The sequence below is a fragment of the Girardinichthys multiradiatus genome, chromosome 15, assembly GCF_021462225.1.
Source record: "Girardinichthys multiradiatus isolate DD_20200921_A chromosome 15, DD_fGirMul_XY1, whole genome shotgun sequence".
Lineage (NCBI taxonomy): Eukaryota > Metazoa > Chordata > Actinopteri > Cyprinodontiformes > Goodeidae > Girardinichthys > Girardinichthys multiradiatus.
In genome coordinates, this window is record NC_061808.1 from 10,970,210 (window position 1) to 10,989,352 (window position 19,143).

A 19,143-nucleotide genomic window follows, 5' to 3' on the forward strand; every position below is an offset into this window, starting at 1 on the left:
ACCCTGTCACAAGCTTCTTAGGTTTTATGGTGGCCATTTGCCTAGACTAGAGGTTTTACGACTAGACACGCTCGGTCACTTCACCATGGTTACCTCTGAGGAAACCCAGGCTGTCATTATTTACATCAAAAAAGCTTCACTGACAAGAATACTGCTGCTAATAACATGGCCCCTAATCGACCACTTAATCATAAAGAACTTCAAGGAGAGCAATGAAGAAATATTTAAAAAGGTCCAGTAAGTGCTAGAACCGGTCCCTAAAGAGGATTCAACTAAGGGCTGTCACCACTGCAGAGCTGGTTCAGGAATGGCAGCAGACAAGTGGAAGAATTTCTGCACACACACAGACAAACACACCTCTATTAGAGAAAACCATCTAGGACAGACTGGCATTCTATAGAAAGAACCAGGACTGGAAAAGGTAAACAAAAGTTATTTCCTCACATAAAACTCTCCTCAGACCTTCGGGACATCTGGAAAAAGGACTGTCCAGAACTGGTCCCTGTCCTTATGAACCTATTTATGTGACACACCATCTTTCGTCCTTTCAAACGTTTTCTTCTATGCTTTTCCCCTTGTTTTTAGTACAGTATCAGACAGTTTTTTTTATCGCTCAGGCAGAATAAGCCCTCTCAGTTCCTGCGATGAACCAGTCTTCTGTCATACTCAGCACTTTCTTTGACCACTTTGTGACTGAAATAAATGAAAAAGCATTTAAAGACTACTTGATCATATTTAATACATTTTTGACTTCTTAGAAACCTTGTTGAAATAGAAAAATCAGGAGTGGATTTATATGTATGAACAGTGCAAGAAATGAAACCTGTTACACCATTTTGTAACTTCGACGTAGATTTAAATCTTATACTCCAATCTAATTACAGAATTACATTAACAGAAATCAGAGAAAGTAAATGGATGTTTCTCTCCCCTCTTTTGGCCCCTCAGAAACTGCCATACGCTCAGTGCAGTTTACAAATGTAGAAGCATGACTCCCAAATATTTGCCTTGACATCTAAGCCTAATTGTGAGGTCTCTGCCAGTCTCCACACCACACTATTCCAAACTTGCAGCAATAACTATTGGGCTGAATCCATAAATAGGACCACTTAGTCAGCCACGAGAGCTATATAGGAATAACCGTCTAGCTCACAGGTGTCAAACTCCAGTCCTCGAGGGCCGGTAACCTGCAACTTTTAGATCTTCCTCTGCTTCAACACACCTGAATCAAATAATTAGGTCATTAGAAGGACTCTTGAGACCTTCGCTGCATACTGAGGAGGAAATGTAACCATTTGTTTGAGGTTTGTTGGACCAGGTTCACATTTAAAAGTTGCAGGACACTGGCCCTCGAGGACTGGAGTTTGACAGCCCTGATCGCTCAAACCTACAAAAAAAGTCACCTAAATCTATTCAGTGCTGTCCATAACAGACTGTTGCTCATGTTCCTTTCTAGATTACCATTTCTGATAAATTATTAAGTTTGATTAGAAAACAATTTGCTGACCGCCCAAAAAAAACTTCAGATGCAAGGATTCGCACAAGAAAAATCAGCTGGGAACACCAACACTGATTCAACCTTTTGTTTCTAAATAATATGGAGGCTTTTTAGGTTTATTTTTAAGTAATAATAATAATAATAAAAAGTAATGTTTTATTTTTCTTTATTTATAAAAAGGAGATAAGCAGCTAATCTTTAATTTTGTAAATCTGCAGCTAGAGATAGTTCAGATGCACAATCAAAAATAAATCTGCAGTGTTGTTCTTGAATTTTAATTTTTTTTAAATTTCCATATGTGATGCAAAGTTTTCCATATAAAGAGAACAGTCGTGGGTAACAGATCAGACCTTACATGCATGCAGTAAAATCCTACCTCGCCAACTTAGAAATCCTTGTTATCTTGCCATAGCAGCCATACTTGCTAGGTCCGCCCCAGAGCTCTTCTGCTTCCCCCACCACCCCCCTCCATTGGCTGGCACGGACCACAACAGATTGACTCAGCCCGACAACAGCTGCCAGAACGCCGCGAGCCTCGTCCTCCAGACACTGACTGATTGTGGAGGGGAGCCAGGGTGATTAGCCTCTGATGTGGGCAAATTGTTGCAGCGTACCACCTCAAAAGTAAATGCCCCTGAATTTACTCATCAAGTATTCACACTAGTTTAAAAATCATGTAGTTAAAGCCTAAAAGCGACATGTTAAAGGAGTGCTTTGCTTTAAAGTTGCAATTTAATAGGACATGCAATCAAATCCTGCCCTAAATCAGTTCAAATATTGTTAATAGAAACCTAAAAGTGAGGTACACTTATTTAAGATTCATCAGAATAAGTAAATCTTAGAAATTTAATTGCTTGATAAGCAGGTAAGGCCAATATCTGCTTATGAGGCCAAAACTTTCTATTCCCCAGCTGTGTTCCTGTTCTCACATAGGAACAAGCTGCTGCACCAAGTCTGACAGAAATTTCAGCCATGCCATTGATTTCTCATTCTCCTGCTGTCCCCTATTATTCAACAAACATCCAGAACAAAATGTAACTTTTTCAGACAGAAACCATAGTCAGTTAGAGAGTTTCCATTTAATGATAGATTTAAAACCTTTTCAAAAGCACAGAGAAAATAATTTCCCAGCTTCCATTTTTCCAACCTTCTCAGTCTGTATTTTAAACCGCCGAATCTGGGCTCAATTAAAGCTCCAAAATCTTTAAAAGCCAAGAAACATAACTAGAAACTGATTTTATAGTGATGCCGATGATATTTCAAAGCAACAGAAAACCTGACTTGAACAAATGCTGCCTTTTTGTACTATTTTTCTTAAAAGCACCTTGCCTCCATGCAGCCTGGTCTGCATGAAGGAGTACAAAGACAAATCTGTTATAAGCTGAGTTGGGTTTCTGTTCATTAAGAACAACAAGCTTAAAAATACCACAAACAATCCCAAGGCCTGGGGAGAAAAAAAGATGATAAATCTACAAGATAAAAATCTGATGCTTAAGGGCATTATTCATCTCAGGCACATGATAGCAGCTTTAAAATGGAAAGATTTTTGCAGCCCTTCCTGCTAGAAAGGATAACTGTAATGGGTTGTTTGGAAGGAAAGCTGCAATAATGGGAATTTAAATGAAGGACACAGACTGATAAAACTGGATAACAGTATATGCATGTCAGAACAGGTTTAATGAAAGTTGTGTCAACACAGAAGCAGGAGTAACTATGCATTATGTCAATTTATCACGGCACCAAATGATCAAACACCTTCTTTCGTTAAGGAAAAAAAAAAGCACATTAGTATATTAATTTGATGTGTAACAATGATCTGCATGGAGTAACAAGGACAATAGAAAAAAAGTTCAATTAACTTTTCAGGAAAATATACTACCGACAAACAGCCTTAAACAACCTTCTTCAACACTCTGCCCACCTTGGGCAACGCATCAGCGCTTGTGGTAGCAAACCAGCCCCACATGATGATGCTACCGTCACCGTGTCTGATAGATGCTATAGTGTTCTTAGGTTTGAAAGCCAAATCTTGGCTTCTCCTTACGTACTTGTTGTCATTGTGGCTGAATAGTTCGATATTTATCACATCTGACTATAAAACCTTTCTTCGGTTGGCATTTGGCTTGTCCATGTGGGCAGCTGCACATTTCTGTCCAGCTAAAATGCATTGATTCTCGAGCATAGCCTTGTTTCTTGGTTGGTATCCTCCCAATCCCTGGGCTTCCAGTGGTTCATGTATTTTCCTGAACATCTTATGTTCTTTCTACTAAGAATGACTCTGAAATTGTCTTCCCAAATGCTCAACTTTAACCCTATTAGGAATTATGCAAGAAGCTTGGAATGAAGGAACATCTCTCTAAAAGGGCCATTTATCCAGATATGAGATGGGGTGTATGTCTATACTTTACCTTTTATGCATAGCTCTAATTTAGAGAAAAATAACTACACATTCAAACTCAAACACTAAATCCTCATTTTAAAATAACCATTTAAGTTGTCTGCTGGATGATCATTTCACCCAAAAATGAGAACTGTTAAAACAGATCACAAAAAAACAAAACAAATTCATTACATCCATTCCCACGATCAAGTACAACTTTTCACCAGAACCGAAATCTGGTAGAATATATTTGTATGCTTATGAAATACACTACAGGTGAAAAGAGACATGAACTTGCATCCAAGCATAACTGTGACTAATGAGCTAAATAAAAAGACTCCAGCATCACTCAAGCCTTAGCTAGGTCAAAAGCAAACTGAACCTTATATTTCATCAGAAACTGGATCATTTCGCCAACCAGACCGAAGCCATTTTGGCTCCTGACAGCAGGAAGGACAAGCACAGGTGTACCTAATGATGTTAATGAAGGGCTTCAACGAGCCACGGCAACAAGCCAGCAGAAATCTGGAAATGGGAACACCTACACAGAGTTTACAAAAATATTAATGTCGGCTAAAAGGTCTGCTAAGAAATCGAGGGTATAAAATAGTGTAGGATGGAGAGAGTAGACTCTTCAGTCATTGTTTTAAATATAAAAAACAAAACTAATATTGCACAAAAACAGCCAAAAAAAAAACAAACTATAAATGTTTATCTTAGCGTGCAGCTCTGTCAGTTCAATTTTTTGAGCTTATATAATGGAGACAAATGTGAATATCTCATTATTGAACTATTATAAATCAAGTAACTTTTCCCATAATGAAATTTAGATTTTATTGTTGCTTTTTGTTGCGACAGGCGATTGATTGCTGCTAAACGTGACCACAAGGAAAAAGAAATCATTCAGACAAAGCATGGGAGTCAATCCTCGGAGAAAAAGATCAATATTTCTGTCCATAATGGACTACATGCTGCTCTGTGTGGTGCATATAAATTCACACTCTGGTCTATCTAAAACCAGAGAAAGTTCACAATACAAGAATAGCAGCTTGATATCCAACACATGGAAAAGTATTCATACTCCTTGACTTCATCCACATTTTAATATGTTACAACCATGTGATAAACCAAGAAAAAGCAGCTTATAACTTGAGGTTTTACACAATTTGCTGTACAGAAATAAAAAAAATAAAAAATAGTGTGCATTTGTATGTAGCCCCCTTTACTTTAATACTCATAAATGAATTACAGAGCAACCATCTGCATTTATAAGACATGTAATGCATAATTAGAGTCCAGATGTGTGTGGCTTAATTGTAGCATAAAGCCAGATATCCTGAGAAGGCCTTGGAGGTTTGTTAGTGAACATTAGTAAACAAACAGCAACATGAAGACCAAGAAACACGGCAGACAGGTCCGGTTATAAAGTTGTGGAGAAGTTTAAAGCAAGGAGAGGCTCTGGTCTTTCAGAGATCGACATTTTACTTTGTGGCCATAATGCAAAGCTCTGTGTGTGGCAGAAAACTTAAAACAGCCCATTACATCTTCCTCTTTGTAAATTGTACCAATGGTTGCATCATGAGGTGGGGATTCTTTTCGGAGTCAAATACAGGGTAGTCCTGGAAGAAAACCTGTAAGAGGCTGCAAAAAGCATCAGAATGAGGCTGAAGTTCACCTAACATCAGAACAACGGCCCCAAACACTAATCTGTGACTCTCCATCCAACCTGACAGAGCTTGAGCTATTTATTTAAAACAAAAATGAGCTGAGTTTTCAGTCTCTAGATGTGTACAGCTGGCAGAGACATACCTTAAAATACCAGCAGTTGTAAATGCAGTGAAATGAGATTCTTAAAGTATTGAGGGACTTAATAAAAATGAACGTCACCATTTATCATTTTTCTTAAACTTCACAATTATGCTCAAATTTGTGTTGGTGTATCATAAAATCCCTTATGGTTTGTGGTTGAATGATAAACGTCACGTAATAGAAATAATTTTGCAAGGCACTTTAAGTTCACACTTTATCTAATTTTAGTAAAATAGACCAATGGTTCACATTAAAATAAAAACTGCCTGGTATACATGGTTCTTTACTTCATTATTACAGGCCCATTCTAATTAGTTCACTTAGCTTGAATAACGCACTGCTGTTGCTGCATATTGCCACAAATACCGAAGCACTGGGAAGTTTCTGGATTAAAAACCAATTACACGAACACCAGACAATATCATCATCCAAGGCAACAAACAACAACCGTCTACAAGTCCTGCATGTAGATGGTTGCGTTTACTGCTGCCAAATGTCACACATGCATCTCCGACAAACAAGACAGTTGATAGTAAATCAGTTTCTAATCAGTATTACATAAGATTCAAACAACCAGTTCCTAGCATAGTCTGTTTTGGTTTCCTGGATTCTGCTTGTGTGCTAGTTCGGCAATTTTGCCCCTCCAAAAAAAAAAAAAAAAAAAAAAACTTGTCAGACTTTGAGAGCCACAAAACATAACCTGTGGTTAATCTTCGGCTTTCTTACTTCCATGGACATCTACAGAGGGCAGTCAGGGCTCAGTGGTAGGGTGCGCTTTGGGTGTGAGAATACCTTGATAAAATGTAAAAACCACAAAAAAAAAAAAAAAACACAGTAATGATGATTTAGTTACCTGGTTTCAGGAAACAATCCTCCGCCACAGATCAACTGACCTTGCAGCGAGCAAACAACTCTGACAACAGAGCACAGACGTAGATAACTGTGCAATGGATTTGCTCTTTACTGAGACTTTGTTGTAAAATAACACCTGTTGGCCTTGTGAGAGCCCCCCCCCGACCAGCTCTGTGCTAACCTTATGAAACCTATATTTTCTGTGCTGGGTAACATGTTTACAGACGGGTTGAGCTGCATTTTACTCCCACTATGCAAATATGGAGTGAACACTACTAGGTGACATATAGAAGACATTTGTCTTCTACTGGACGGATGTGAGAGAAGAGGTATTTGATTGGTAACAAAAAAAAGTGTGTGCTTCCATAGGAGGATGAGCCAGCCAGTACAGGAAAAACTGCATTTACAGTGCCTTGCAATGTATTCATTTCCCTTGAACTGTTTTACACTTTGAACCACAGGAGTGCAAACCTCAGTCTATTTTAATAGGATTTTGGGAAAAGGAAAGGAAAGGAAAATGAAATAGGATTTTCAAAATGTTTTGCAAACAAGCTAGAACTGTATGCCAAATAAAACAGAATGATTATCCAAGTGGATAATTTAATAATGTAATGTGAATTATAATATTAATTCAAAGCTACCGGTGCAAAAACTGCAGGACTGACAGTCAAAAGTACCCCTTAAACCTCTACTTTTATTTTCCTTTACAATTGACTTCCTATGTATCAGTAAAGCCTATTTTACGTTTATGCAAGTCACAGTCGGCATGCTGAACCAGTTAGCGTTAAATGGGTAGGTCTAGGTAAGGTTATGGTCAAGCATGAATTTCTGAAGAAATGATGAATGATTAAAGCTGCAGCCTTGATACATATTAGGAAACAGACCGCATCACTGTGCAGCAGCAGCAGCTACACCGGCTGGTTGACGTGTGCTTCAACAGAAATCGGAGCGAAGCATTCCTGCAGCTGCTGCAAAAACCCTCTCCATTCCCCCCTTGACTCAAACCAACAAGACAACCAGCGCATCCGACAGAATAATGACGACGACACGGCACTAGATTAGCCCTGCTGAAGCTAAAAGAGGCGTTTCATGTACAAACAGCTATATGTCTCATCTGGCCAAACAGCTAGCCCGTTGTTAGCCAGCAGTGGTCACAACAAAATGTATTAACTCTGTCCTGCGATAGAAGACAAACATTAGCTTCAAAGGCTTCTTACCCTCAACAGAAAGTGTGTCCTGGAAACGGAGATTAATTCATCCCCCAAGAGGACGGACAGCTAATGAGAAGAGTAACCATGTTAAATCTGAGCAGCTACGGTCCCCGGCCAGCCTGGCGGTGTTGTTGCGTTTCCATCACACAGCTCCATTAAAAGCTGCATTGTTGAAGCGACGGCTGCCCGACTTGAACGGAGCGAGGCATTATGGGAAACGAGGTTGAGTTGTGCTGTTAAAAAGCTATGGTGAAAAGGTGGGCAAACTGCGCCCCCTGGTGTTCGATCTGGACTTTATGGCATGTGAACTCGAAGATTCCGCAGGTTTTGTGCAAAGTTATAAGGTAACTTTAAAATAGCTTTTAAAGTTACCTCATAACTTGCTTGTTTGTTTTTGTTACACTCCATGTCAGACAGGTTCTGAATAAGTGACTTCTTGATTCTACAGGTAGAGCAGTTATTATGCCTGTGTGTGGCCATTGATATTGAACTCAGCTTGTAAGAGTTGGTTAATTGTGGTTAATTAATGATTTACCAAGGGATGAACGATATTAAAATTCGTTTAATTACCTGAAACATTTAAATGTAACAAAAACAAAAACAAACAAAAAAATAAATTGGACTAATAGTTTTTTCCTCAAACTGTATATCAAAATACAGTCCACCTAATTAGTTGACTGATTGCACTGAAAAACGTGTCTTCTCCTCTTAGCAATGATTTCCTCAAAAGTCAACATTGTAGTCTTCATCACTTTGCATCAAAATGATGACATGCATAGCAGGGAGTCGTTGTTTCTTTTGTTTATCTTATTTATTTTGCTTTGTTGCTTTCGTGATCTGTATGGCAAATAAGTTCCTATTCCAAGATTTGAACATTTCAAAACATCCATCCAGGTGCCTTTTTCCAATTGCCATTAGGTGAGAGGCAAGGTACAAATAATTACTTTTAGAGTTGCCAATTAACCTAAAATGCAAAAGCCACACATGCACCGTGAAGAAAGGCATTAGCTGAAAGATTGCTTTGTGAAGGGAGCCCATCTAAATTCATCTCCAAAATGTACCACCTCCTGTTGAATGACGGCCCTATGCTAGGTCTACACAAATCTAAATTGAAATGGGAAGCAGATCTTGGGGTCACAATCGATGAATAACTCTGGTCTGATTTATGTCATAAGAGTGTGTCAGTAATCATTTATGCTCGGTACAGGTTAATCAATTATAACGTCCAACACTTAACTCCAGAAAAATTACATTCATTTAAACCTAAGATATGAGAGACGTGCTTCAGATGTGGGATTGAGGTGGGATCCTTCCTGCACTGCACTTGGTTATGTATAAAAGCTGTGTCCGCATTCTTGGCCCAAAGTTTAACTTGTTCTCAATGCACACCAGACTCTGCCAGGGCTGCCTTTGCCTCAAGCAGACGAGTTTAAGTATCTTGGTGTTACAAGGGATAGTAGAATGGAATGGGGGTAGAAAGACAAATTGGATCTTTGTCTGCAGTAATGTGGGCGCTACTCCAGTCTGTTGTAGTGAAGAGAGAGCTGAGCCAAAAAATAAAGCTCCAAATTCACCCATACATCTGTGTTTTGACCCTCACCTATGTTATGGGCGACTGAGAATTTGCTGGAGGAACCATATATCCTGTCTGGCCTGGGAACAACGTGGGATCCCCCAGAATGAGCTGTCACCAGGGAGAAGGATGTTTGGGTTTCCCTCCTGGACCTGTTGGCCCTGGGACCCAATCTCACATCTAACTAACTAACTAACTAACTAACTAATACTTCTGACTTTTAATTCATAATGTTTGGCATATTACTATTAAAAATTGTGTTTGTAATACACCTTTGGTGTGAGTTAAAGCTCTTTTATGCGTGAACCCAAACTGCTGCAGTTTTTTAAATTATTCACAAAAAAAATACGGAAAGAAATAAAGAATAAAAGAAAACCCATGCTTCTAGAAATCAAACCAATAAACAAACAAAAAAATAATAATTATACTTTTGTTTGAAAATTATTAGCACATTAGTTTATTTTATACTTTTGATCTAAGCCATTTAAAGCCGTTACAGTCCTCCTTCGAGCATCCGCCCTGTTGGTGGCAGTAGTGAGTTCATTACAAGACCAAACTCACCTATCCGGCAGCAGTAGAAACAGTCTCAGTGTGGGAAACATGGAGAACAAATTCTAATTAAGTTACTTAGGAAAACAAAACTGATTAATATGATATGTAAACAGTACATGCACACAATTAAATAAATAGACATGTCCCACACACCATGGCAACAGGGGGCGCTAATGAGCACCTCATGATTTTAGCCAATCGCCAAAAAAAACAAAAAAAAAACAAGAAGAAGAAGAAGAAGAAGAAGAAGACCATGGAGAGCAAACACATGTCTGCCTTTGCTCTGTATCAGAGTCTGCAGTTAGATCTGTCCCCTCCGGTTAAGAAGCCCTTCCAGCGGGTACAGGTGTGTGTACAGGCCGACTTCATACCTGGCGGAAATACAGATGTATCGCTCATTTACTGTAGGATCATATAACTCCTCTGCATCATGATTGTTTTGCACTGTACCTTAACCTCTTTTATTTAATTAGGTGGAAGTAAAGAAGAAAAAGAAGAAAGTAAATGGATCTGCAGCTGTTAATGTCAACCAGAGTAGGGCCAAGAGGAAGAAGATCCGAAATAAGCTTCTGAAGGCAGCAAATAAAGAGGAGAGTAAGAAAGCCGGACCAGAAATAACTGTAAGCATCTGCTCAGGTTTTCTGTAAATCAGTGTTATTGAGTTAGCATGCGAGCCTGATCGAGCCCCTGTGTTGTTAAAAGCAGGAGGAGGAGAGTGTAACTGGAGAGTCTTTGGATGCTGTGCTGACTGAGCTGACCAAAGTCAACAACAGCAGAGAGAGAGCCAGCAAGTTATTTCAGTGGCTCATCAAACCCGTTCCTGCCAAGTCCTTCTTCAGGTAAAGTTTCTGTATGTCTTGCCTGACCGGTGTGCCCACCCTTGTCACGTTATACCCACAAGCCTAGTACATTTTAATATAATTTTTATGTCTTTATGGAATTTTTCTTGCCACTCTTTCATAGAATTAGAGTGGTAGAATGTTTGACTACTGCTTACCCTGTTGACATATTCCTCCACCTGAGCTGGGAATCTCTGCAACTCCTCCAGATTAATTCATGATCCCTCTGCTGTGTTCCTAGGTCTTCACGATTGCTGTTTGTTCGCTAATGTTCTCTAACAAACCTCAGAACCCTACACAGAACAGCTGTATTTACACTGCTTACTAGCTAGGTTTCTTGAGGCAGTTGGTTGCACTGGATTTTATTTAGTGGTATCAGATTGAAAGGACCAGAATAAAATTGCATCGTACATTTCGTTATATTATTTGAATGAAGTACTTTGTGTTGCGCTATAAAATACATAGAGGTTTGTGGTTGTAACATACCAAAATGTGAAGACGTTAAAGAGGTATTAATAGTTTTGCAAGGTGCTGTATTATCAAGAAATGAATTATTCTGAACATCCAGGTGATGCTTCATTGGATAGAAATCAAAGAGGAGTAAAACCCGGCATACTTTATCATGGTCCACTGTCCATTATGAAAAATTTATTATTATCCATCCAAAACATGCAGACGTCATCAGAGGATATGGTCAATAGTATAGATTTACCTGCAGCAAGTCTGAGTGTGTGAGAAAGTGCTGGGATATGTATTGACCTGCTTGCACCTTTGTCCCCATGTTCTTTGTCATTGCTCTCATCTGTGGAAGGCACAGTGTGTTCTGTGAGCTTTTTGTCATCGTCAGCATTTATATTTTCAGCTCTTTGTCCTACAGTTGCTTTTATTGGGATTATATCAGATGGACCCGCATTTGTTTTCCCCATAAAAATCACTGGAGCCTTGAGGGCTTCTAATGTTAATTAGCAGCAAATTTGCCAAATGCCTCGTTTCTAAATGCAAACTGCGGGAAATGTGTATGTGAAAAACACAGCAGAGGTAACTTGGAAACATATATCACATTTCTTCTTGCTTGGATTTCAAATCTTATAAATAATTTGTTTGATAATGTTTTATTTGTCTTTTTTCCATATGTGAAGGGAAACATGGGAAAAGAAGCCTGTCTTTGTTCAACGCAAGAATCCAGATTACTACAAGGGACTGTTTTCAACAGCTGAGTTTGATCGCATATTGAGAGAGGTAATGTTCTGAAACAATTGATGCACCAATCAGTTGGCCAATTTTCCAATGATCACCTCTGACTGACAAATCAGGTACTGAAACATCAGATATTTTTCTGTTTATTAATTAGCTGAAAATCTCCCACTATTTTCAGTCTACACAACAAACAGCGTGCTATGAACCGCTATGTTTGCAGTTTAATTAAATTCTGAAAAAGGTTCCATGTGCTTTGACGCATAAATGGGAATAATCCTCAGGGATCCTACACAGTCTGAAAAAGTCTGAAAAATTTTTCAGATCTGGATAAAAACAGAAAAATTAAAGGTATTAGAAATGATTTTGTATTCTCAGACTTTATTCCCTACACCAGTATCTCAAAGATCTGTCCATCTATCTATCTATCTATCTATCTATCTATCTATCTATCTATCTATCTATCTATCTATCTGTCTGTCTGTCTGTCTGTCTGTCTGTCTGTCTGTCTGTCCGTCCGTCCGTCCGTCCGTCCGTCCGTCCGTCCGTCCGTCCGTCCGTCCGTCCGTCCGTCCGTCCGTCCGTCCGTCCGTCCGTCCGTCCGTCCGTCCGTCCGTCCGTCCGTCCGTCCGTAGCTGAATGAAAACAAAGTTTGCAGAAATTAGTTTTAGTGAAGAAAGAAGAGGGAAGGAATCGTCAGTCTTGATCTGTACATCTGTATCTGAAAACGTCTGAAATGGGAATATTAAAGGAAAGGCACTCGAACATGCCTACTGCTTCTTATACTTTACATAAAATTGGCTGTTTTTCATCAAAACAAATTTAGAATAGCCTCCAAAATTCAAGTGACTGCTTCAAAAATGTCAGAAAAATATTAACGTTCCATTTCCCGCATCTCTGTTTCTAGTAGATTCTGCAGAGTAATTAGCTTTTTGTATTTCTCATTTAATATTTTTTCTGAAGGAAAATGTTCAGTATGGAGTGAACCTGGATATCACTAGCTACGTTAATGGCAAGAGGGAAACGCACAACCCACCAGGGAGAGCCCTGCCGTTCACCGTGTGGGATTTTTATGAGGTACGAATGGAATAATGCAGGCTTTATACCTATGTATTGAGTGTAAATAAAAATAAAATCTACAATAACATTTGAGTGTCATTTTGTAGCTACAATCTCCCTAACGAAGGCATCAAGAAATGTTCATATTTTCAAAGACAACATTCATTAAGAAGTGAAAAATATTAATTCATTTATTATTTAATTTTTCAAACTAAATATTTAAAGGTAACTTTCTTCCACCTCACTGCAGATTACTTATTTTTACATCTCTCTTTCCAGAGTGGCTGCTCTGTCCGCCTGCTGAATCCTCAGGCTTTCTCTTCCACAGTATGGAATGTGCTGTCCATCCTCCAGGAGCAGTTTGGTAGCATGGCAGGAGCCAATGTGTACGTTTAAGGGAGAAAATGTAATCACTTCAAACTGATTTTTTGTTTATTTCAGTTTTAAATACATGTCTCCTTTAAACAGATATCTGACGCCCCCTGGAACCCAAGGCTTTGCTCCACATTATGACGACATTGAAGCTTTTGTGGTTCAGCTGGAAGGGAAGAAACACTGGCGAGTGTACAGTCCGAGGTAAAATCCCTTAAGGGTCAAACTCCTCAAAAAGCATCAAATTGACCAATTCTGCTGCAACATTAAAATGTGATTCAGTTATTAGTATAAATTTCATAATTTCATATAATTTAATGCTAAGTCTATATTTTTTATTTGAAAAAAAAACATTGCTTTATTTAGCTCCAGCCACATGCCCATCATCTCTGCTTCCTAGTCCCTGCCGGAGAAAGGCATCCCCACAGCATGATACTGCCACTGGCCTGTTTTATGGTGTAGAGAGTGTGTTCAGCTGGGAATGTTGGCACCTTCTTTCACATGTTAACTGTGTCCCCTTCAGGGGTATAACAATAAAAGGGGTTGAATATATAGGCAGGCCAAATTTTTCACATTTTTTTCACCTTTACAATTATGCACTACTTTTTGCCATTTTGCCATATTATCAAATACTAGAATACAAAGCATTATTTTTGCAATATCTTGTTTAAAATATGTATTTAAAGTGGAAATAATTTTAAGGCAAGACCAATCAGCTTTTTGAGTTGTTCTGGTGTCAGTTTAAAAAATATTTTGGGTAATTACAGTGGGCTAAATTATTTTTTTCTTTAACATCTTTAGGTCAGAAGATGAAGTCTTGCCTGTGCTTTCAAGTCGTGAGTAAAAAAAAAAAGTCTTGATTCTTGCAAAGATATAATTTAATTTAATTCATTTGAATTGAAAACAGGACTGTTAAATAAACAGATACAATTTTTTTTTTTTTTTCCAATACCGGTTTCATTGAGAAAAAAAAAAAGCTAATTCTATGACTATAAAAGAAGTGACTAAATTCACATTTGATAATGAAGCTAATGAAAATGTGTCAGATTATTCTCAAGGGGGCGGGGGGACCTCTGTGTTCTCCTTTACAGCAAACTTTGACCAGGCAGAGATCGGGAAGCCCATCCTGGACGTGGTGCTGGAAGCCGGGGATCTCCTCTTCTTCCCTCGAGGATTCATCCATCAGGGCATCTGCCTACCGGACGCACACTCTCTGCACATCACCATCTCCTCGTACCAGAAAAACAGCTGGGGGGACCTGCTGCAGAAGGTATATACACTTTTGGTCCTGCAGTCTAAACAGTTGGCAGAAGGCCACGTTACATGTTACAATTAAAGTAGTAGTAGGTATTTTATTTGAATTAACGCTTTGTGTGTTCATGTTTAGGTCATTCCTGCCGCATTAGAAGTGGCGATGGAGGAAGATGTGGAGTTTAGACGGGGTTTACCTTTGGGCTACCTGACCTACATGGGTGTGCAAAATTCAGATAAGGTAATCATTATTATTTTTATTATTACATTCTAAGCTTTTAATGATTTATTTGAACCCCTTTTTTCTTGGACTGATTATACAAAACATGACTTTAATGATTTTTAAAAACAAAAATTGCATGCATGCATTTGAAATGTGGAATTTCTGTAATCTATAAATGCTGAAATATTAACATACAGCCCCCCTTTTTTTTATGTCCCTTAGCGAGTTGCACTTCTATTTGTAGCCATCTGTATGGTTCTACCACAATTCTGGCTGTTCTGGAAGTTGTACAGCTTATTGAACTGGTTGGTTTCCTGGCATGAACCCAGCTTTTTGGCATAGACAGCTGCAGATATCAGTGGAACATAAAAGTGTTGGTATTCGTACTTCTTCTTAGTTGGCCCCCTCTCAGTCCATGAGGATGTAAAACTTCACTGTGGATGATACTGGTGTTCCAGCAGCTTCTTGGCAGGCTGGAGTCTCTGTGTTTCTTCGGTTATTCCTGAAAATTCAAACCAATTCCCTTTCATCTGTAGTTCACATCAGATGGTTGATAGACTCAACTGGGTGACTGAACATTAAGCTTTTGGAATGGCTTTCCAAAATATCAGTTCTTTTACTTTATGAACCATGCTCTAAATGTTATTCCTTGAGGAGTAGTCAAATACCCGGCTGGAATTATGCCAGAAGGCTGTCGATGGCAACCAAAGGCTTGTAGTTGAGGTGCGACTAGCTAAGAGACATTTCCCTAATATTAGTGGGGGTGTCAGTGTGATTTTAACCCGGTATGGATTAGGGAAAACCCAACTCTAAATTCAGACTTGTTGACCAAATTTTTTGTGTTTGAAAACCATTGCAATTTTGTGCTGTATAATCATACTACCCTGTAAAAATAATGGTTCAAATAAATAAAAAAGCCCAAAAAGAAATGACATTCTTGCCCATAATAAGATTGTCAACTTTTCACCAAAAGTGCAACTTGTAATGAGTGAAATTGTTTTTGTGCAGGAGGACCAACGGAGGGTAAAATTCTTGTCCCGAATTGAGAACTTGATGAAGAGACTGCCGAATTACGCCCCGGTGGACGCTGCTGTCGACCAGAAAGCCAGAGAATTCTTCCATGATTGCCTTCCACCTGTTCTGACTCCAGGTATGTGGTTTAGAATCTGGAATTATGTATGAAAGGACAGTTTGATGTTCTAATAATAGATCTAATCGCTCTCAGACGAACTGGCCACCAGTGTGCAAGGAGCACCAAGTAGATGGGCAGACAGTGAAGTTAAGGACGTTGGTGTCCACATTACTACCCAGACCCAAATCAGAATGCTTCGTGCAGGGTGTGCCCGGTAAAACAAGAAAACTTTTTTTTTCTTTGCTATCTTTGTTTGGTTGCATGATTTGATCTTACAGATTCTTTTTTGTGCCAGACTGTGCAGTGATGGAGATGCTGTGCACCTTTGCTACACCACTGATAACTCCAGAGTTTACCACACAGAGGAGCTGAAGAGCTTTGAAATACAGACAGAGGTAATTTTTTATGGATTTCAAGTCTTATGTTGTGCATCGTTCCTAAGACATAGACCCTACTTTTTTTTTTATATGTTTATATATCTTTCAGCTCACAGATGCCGTAGAGTTTCTGATCCATTCTTATCCCAACTTTGTGACAGTTGAAAGTTTGCTGTGTGATTCTGTTCAGGAAAAGGTAGGTTTTTAGGTTAGAAACTCGCTTATTTGCAGTAATGTTTACTGGCAGTGAAGATAACATTTTTATAGAATTAATGGCCGAGGTTTTTGTTTTTTTTTCCAGATTGCTTTGGCAGAACTCCTTTTTGAGAAGGGAATTATTCACACTGCTGAACCCCTTCAGGCACCACCAACTGTTCAGTCACACTGACCACATAAAGAAAAATAAATTTGTTCAAATCTTCAGCATAAAACTCTGTCTGAAGGAGTCTTTATTTAAATCTTTTGTTATATTCATGATTATGTTCCTTATTTAGCTTTAACTTGTATTTTTTAGAAACATACTATCAAGTAAAAAGTCGTTTTCGAGAACAGACATTTTTATTTATTTTAGTTGATACAACTCAACGGAAGGTGTACAGAAGGGTCCTTTAAATATTACAACTCGAGGACCAGGCGTCATCCCTTCGGACTTCATTCGATGGAATTTTCCAAGCAGGGAAGCTTCTACTTCCAGGTCACCTCCTCACCAGGTTTCAACTCTCTGCAGAAGAAAAAATGTTTAACTTTTATCAGACTTTATCAAAATGTGTTATGATAAATTTGTTGATAATGTGTTATGATTATTTCATTCAAAATAAAGTCTGCATTTTTAAAATTGACTTATAAAGATATAAAGAACTTGACAGGAGAGGTTATGATCACAGTCTCCCTAAATTATATTTTGCTACTGTCTAAAACGTTCAGAGTATATGAACAGGTCAGAAGCAGTTTGCAGCTTTTAAAGCTACCTGGTTTAGAAACCTGATGATTCCCAAATCAAGATGCACCAAACTGTTTAAATGGTAAATAGTTTAAACTGGGCATATAGGGGACAGAAAAAATGTTAACGGCTTATTATTACAATAGAAAGGAATTACTTTTCTTACCTTCTGTACAATGCACTCTTGTTTCTGAATGCCGTCAGCTTCTTATCCTCTTGTTTGTCAAGGTACCATCCAATCACAAATCCCATGGGAACCAATATGTGTGCCCAATTCACACTGGTTGGTAATGCAAATCTGACCATGGTTCCTACAAGCAAAAGAGGAAAAAAGGCATTGATCTGAGATGTTTGTATGTAAAAGTAATCTCAGTATCTTTATTTTTTCCATTGAAATTAATATTTTTTTATTAGTGCCAAATCACAAGTGTCATCTTAAGGCACGTTCATTCTTTTTAGTCACAGGAATGTTATTCTGTTGAAACAGTCTTCATTTAATTCAGCCAAAGTTCAGTTCCAAAAAATTTCAAATTCAGGCTTGTTGGCAACAGAACGTCTAAGAAAACCAGCAAATTCCACCAAATCTTGTCATCCCAAGCAAACAGGGTAACAGCGGGGTGAAACGTTCCTCTTTTAACAAGGAGACAATAATTACAACTAAGCAAAAACAATTTAAAATGTATCGATATTGTACAGTTGTTGTGGTTTTGATGAGGGGTACAACTATAAGATAGTAAATGCAGGGTTCCTATACCTTTCTCATTTCAAAGTGTTATTAAAAACTGTCAGAGTGTGAAGAAATAAATAGAACACTAGTATTTCTTAAATTTATGGTTTAAAAATGCTAAAGTTTACTTCTGTCTCTATCTGTTCCATCACTCCAAGAATGCATGTCTGTTATACACCTGCAGGTGCACGCATGCTTTTGAGGTTTGCAAAATACTAAAACTGATGTTGTAAATATAAAAACACAATCACGGTAAATATTCTAAATGTGAAAGTAAACGTCTAAGGCAATCTGTATAATCCGTTTCGAACAACTTGTATATAGTATTCACAAATAAAATTAGATTGAGTCTGGAAATGCTAATATTTTTCCATTCTCATTTTTCCCCCTTACTTTTGCAATAAAACCTGAGGTAAAACGGAGATGTTTGCAGGCTGGGGAGCCCTTGATGATATTTAGGTAGCTTTATTTAACCTTTAGTATAACACAGGTGTAAATTCAAGGTTGTTTATTTACATATTTGGAAATATAAAAAAAAGCTATCTCAAATGGGTCTCTGTCTTGACACACTGACAAGCTTATTTGTTTGGACAATGTTGGACTAATTTTTTGTGTTATGGCTTTGAAAATCACAGAAGTAGTTCTATTAAAAGTAATTACAAAGTCCATTTCAAATACTATAACACATTATTTTATTTGGTTATGTAACCATCATCAAAATCCAACAAAAAGGACGTGAAGTTGCACTTACAAATTCACCCTTTGCTAACATGACAGCTAACTAGCAATAGCAGCAAACGCCATATTTTAGTTAGATTTTTGTTGCATAAATACTTACTTTAACAACCTAAACACATGCAACCACCCAAAAGCAAACAGCAAATAGCAACAATAAATGAACAGTTTTAAAATATTACCTTTTATTAACACCAGCCGTGGCCTTTAGCTCTTCCTTCTCTAAGCGAAGGACATCGGACTGTACCAACTCTCGAGCAACAACGTAGTTATGCTAAATGCTAATATATCTGCATGGTTATTATTTAAACTTTAATTACAATTTAATACAGGTTAAGCCCACATATGTCACACAAAATCATATCAATATAGTCTGACAATGTCGCATTTGCTGTTTTCACACAGATTTATTATGAGTT

At 38.2% G+C, this 19,143-nt stretch overlaps 3 protein-coding genes across 4 annotated transcripts in view; 1 reads left to right on the plus strand and 2 right to left on the minus strand.

Annotated features, from left to right (window-relative positions):
- Positions 1–7,943, minus strand: part of extl3 (exostosin-like glycosyltransferase 3) — a 38,420-nt gene extending 30,477 nt beyond the window's left edge. Inside the window, exon 1 of the mRNA XM_047388814.1 lies at positions 7,757–7,943. The gene's annotated coding sequence lies outside the window, so the exon portion shown is untranslated. The remainder of the gene's footprint in view (positions 1–7,756) is intronic.
- A 2,071-nt stretch (positions 7,944–10,014) lies between these two features.
- Positions 10,015–16,753, plus strand: riox1 (ribosomal oxygenase 1). 2 transcript variants are annotated; one of them, XM_047388342.1, is made up of 15 exons: positions 10,015–10,221; positions 10,349–10,495; positions 10,578–10,714; positions 11,854–11,953; positions 12,872–12,985; positions 13,247–13,353; positions 13,436–13,543; positions 14,141–14,175; positions 14,431–14,609; positions 14,727–14,831; positions 15,822–15,963; positions 16,039–16,159; positions 16,241–16,340; positions 16,432–16,518; positions 16,624–16,753. In XM_047388342.1, exons 1-15 carry the CDS (start codon positions 10,030–10,032, stop codon positions 16,708–16,710), a joined length of 1,761 nt encoding a protein of 586 aa, XP_047244298.1. In that variant the 5' UTR covers positions 10,015–10,029; the 3' UTR covers positions 16,711–16,753. The 2 variants fall into 2 exon arrangements, with proteins under 2 accessions (XP_047244298.1, XP_047244299.1); XM_047388343.1 differs by having other exon boundaries at positions 10,581–10,714.
- Positions 16,754–16,858: 105 nt separating this feature from the next.
- On the minus strand, positions 16,859–19,051 carry LOC124882141 (NADH dehydrogenase [ubiquinone] 1 beta subcomplex subunit 1-like). Its single transcript, XM_047388344.1, has 3 exons — positions 18,907–19,051; positions 17,429–17,573; positions 16,859–17,043 (listed from the first exon to the last, which is right to left on the minus strand). Exons 2-3 carry the CDS (start codon positions 17,566–17,568, stop codon positions 17,007–17,009), a joined length of 177 nt encoding a protein of 58 aa, XP_047244300.1. The 5' UTR covers positions 17,569–17,573; positions 18,907–19,051; the 3' UTR covers positions 16,859–17,006.
- Between the last annotated feature and the right edge of the window lie 92 nt (positions 19,052–19,143).

Coding starts and splice junctions, on each gene's coding strand:
- riox1 (XM_047388342.1), top strand. CDS start 10,030: ATGGCAACAGGGGGCGCTAATGAGCACCTCATGATTTTAGCCAATCGC. Junction 10,496..10,577: donor AAGCCGGACCAGAAATAACT/GTAAGCATCTGC, acceptor TGTTGTTAAAAG/CAGGAGGAGGAGAGTGTAAC. Junction 16,519..16,623: donor GTGATTCTGTTCAGGAAAAG/GTAGGTTTTTAG, acceptor TTTTTTTTCCAG/ATTGCTTTGGCAGAACTCCT.
- LOC124882141 (XM_047388344.1), bottom strand. CDS start 17,568: ATGGTCAGATTTGCATTACCAACCAGTGTGAATTGGGCACACATATTG. Junction 17,044..17,428: donor AAGAGTGCATTGTACAGAAG/GTAAGAAAAGTA, acceptor TTTCTTCTGCAG/AGAGTTGAAACCTGGTGAGG.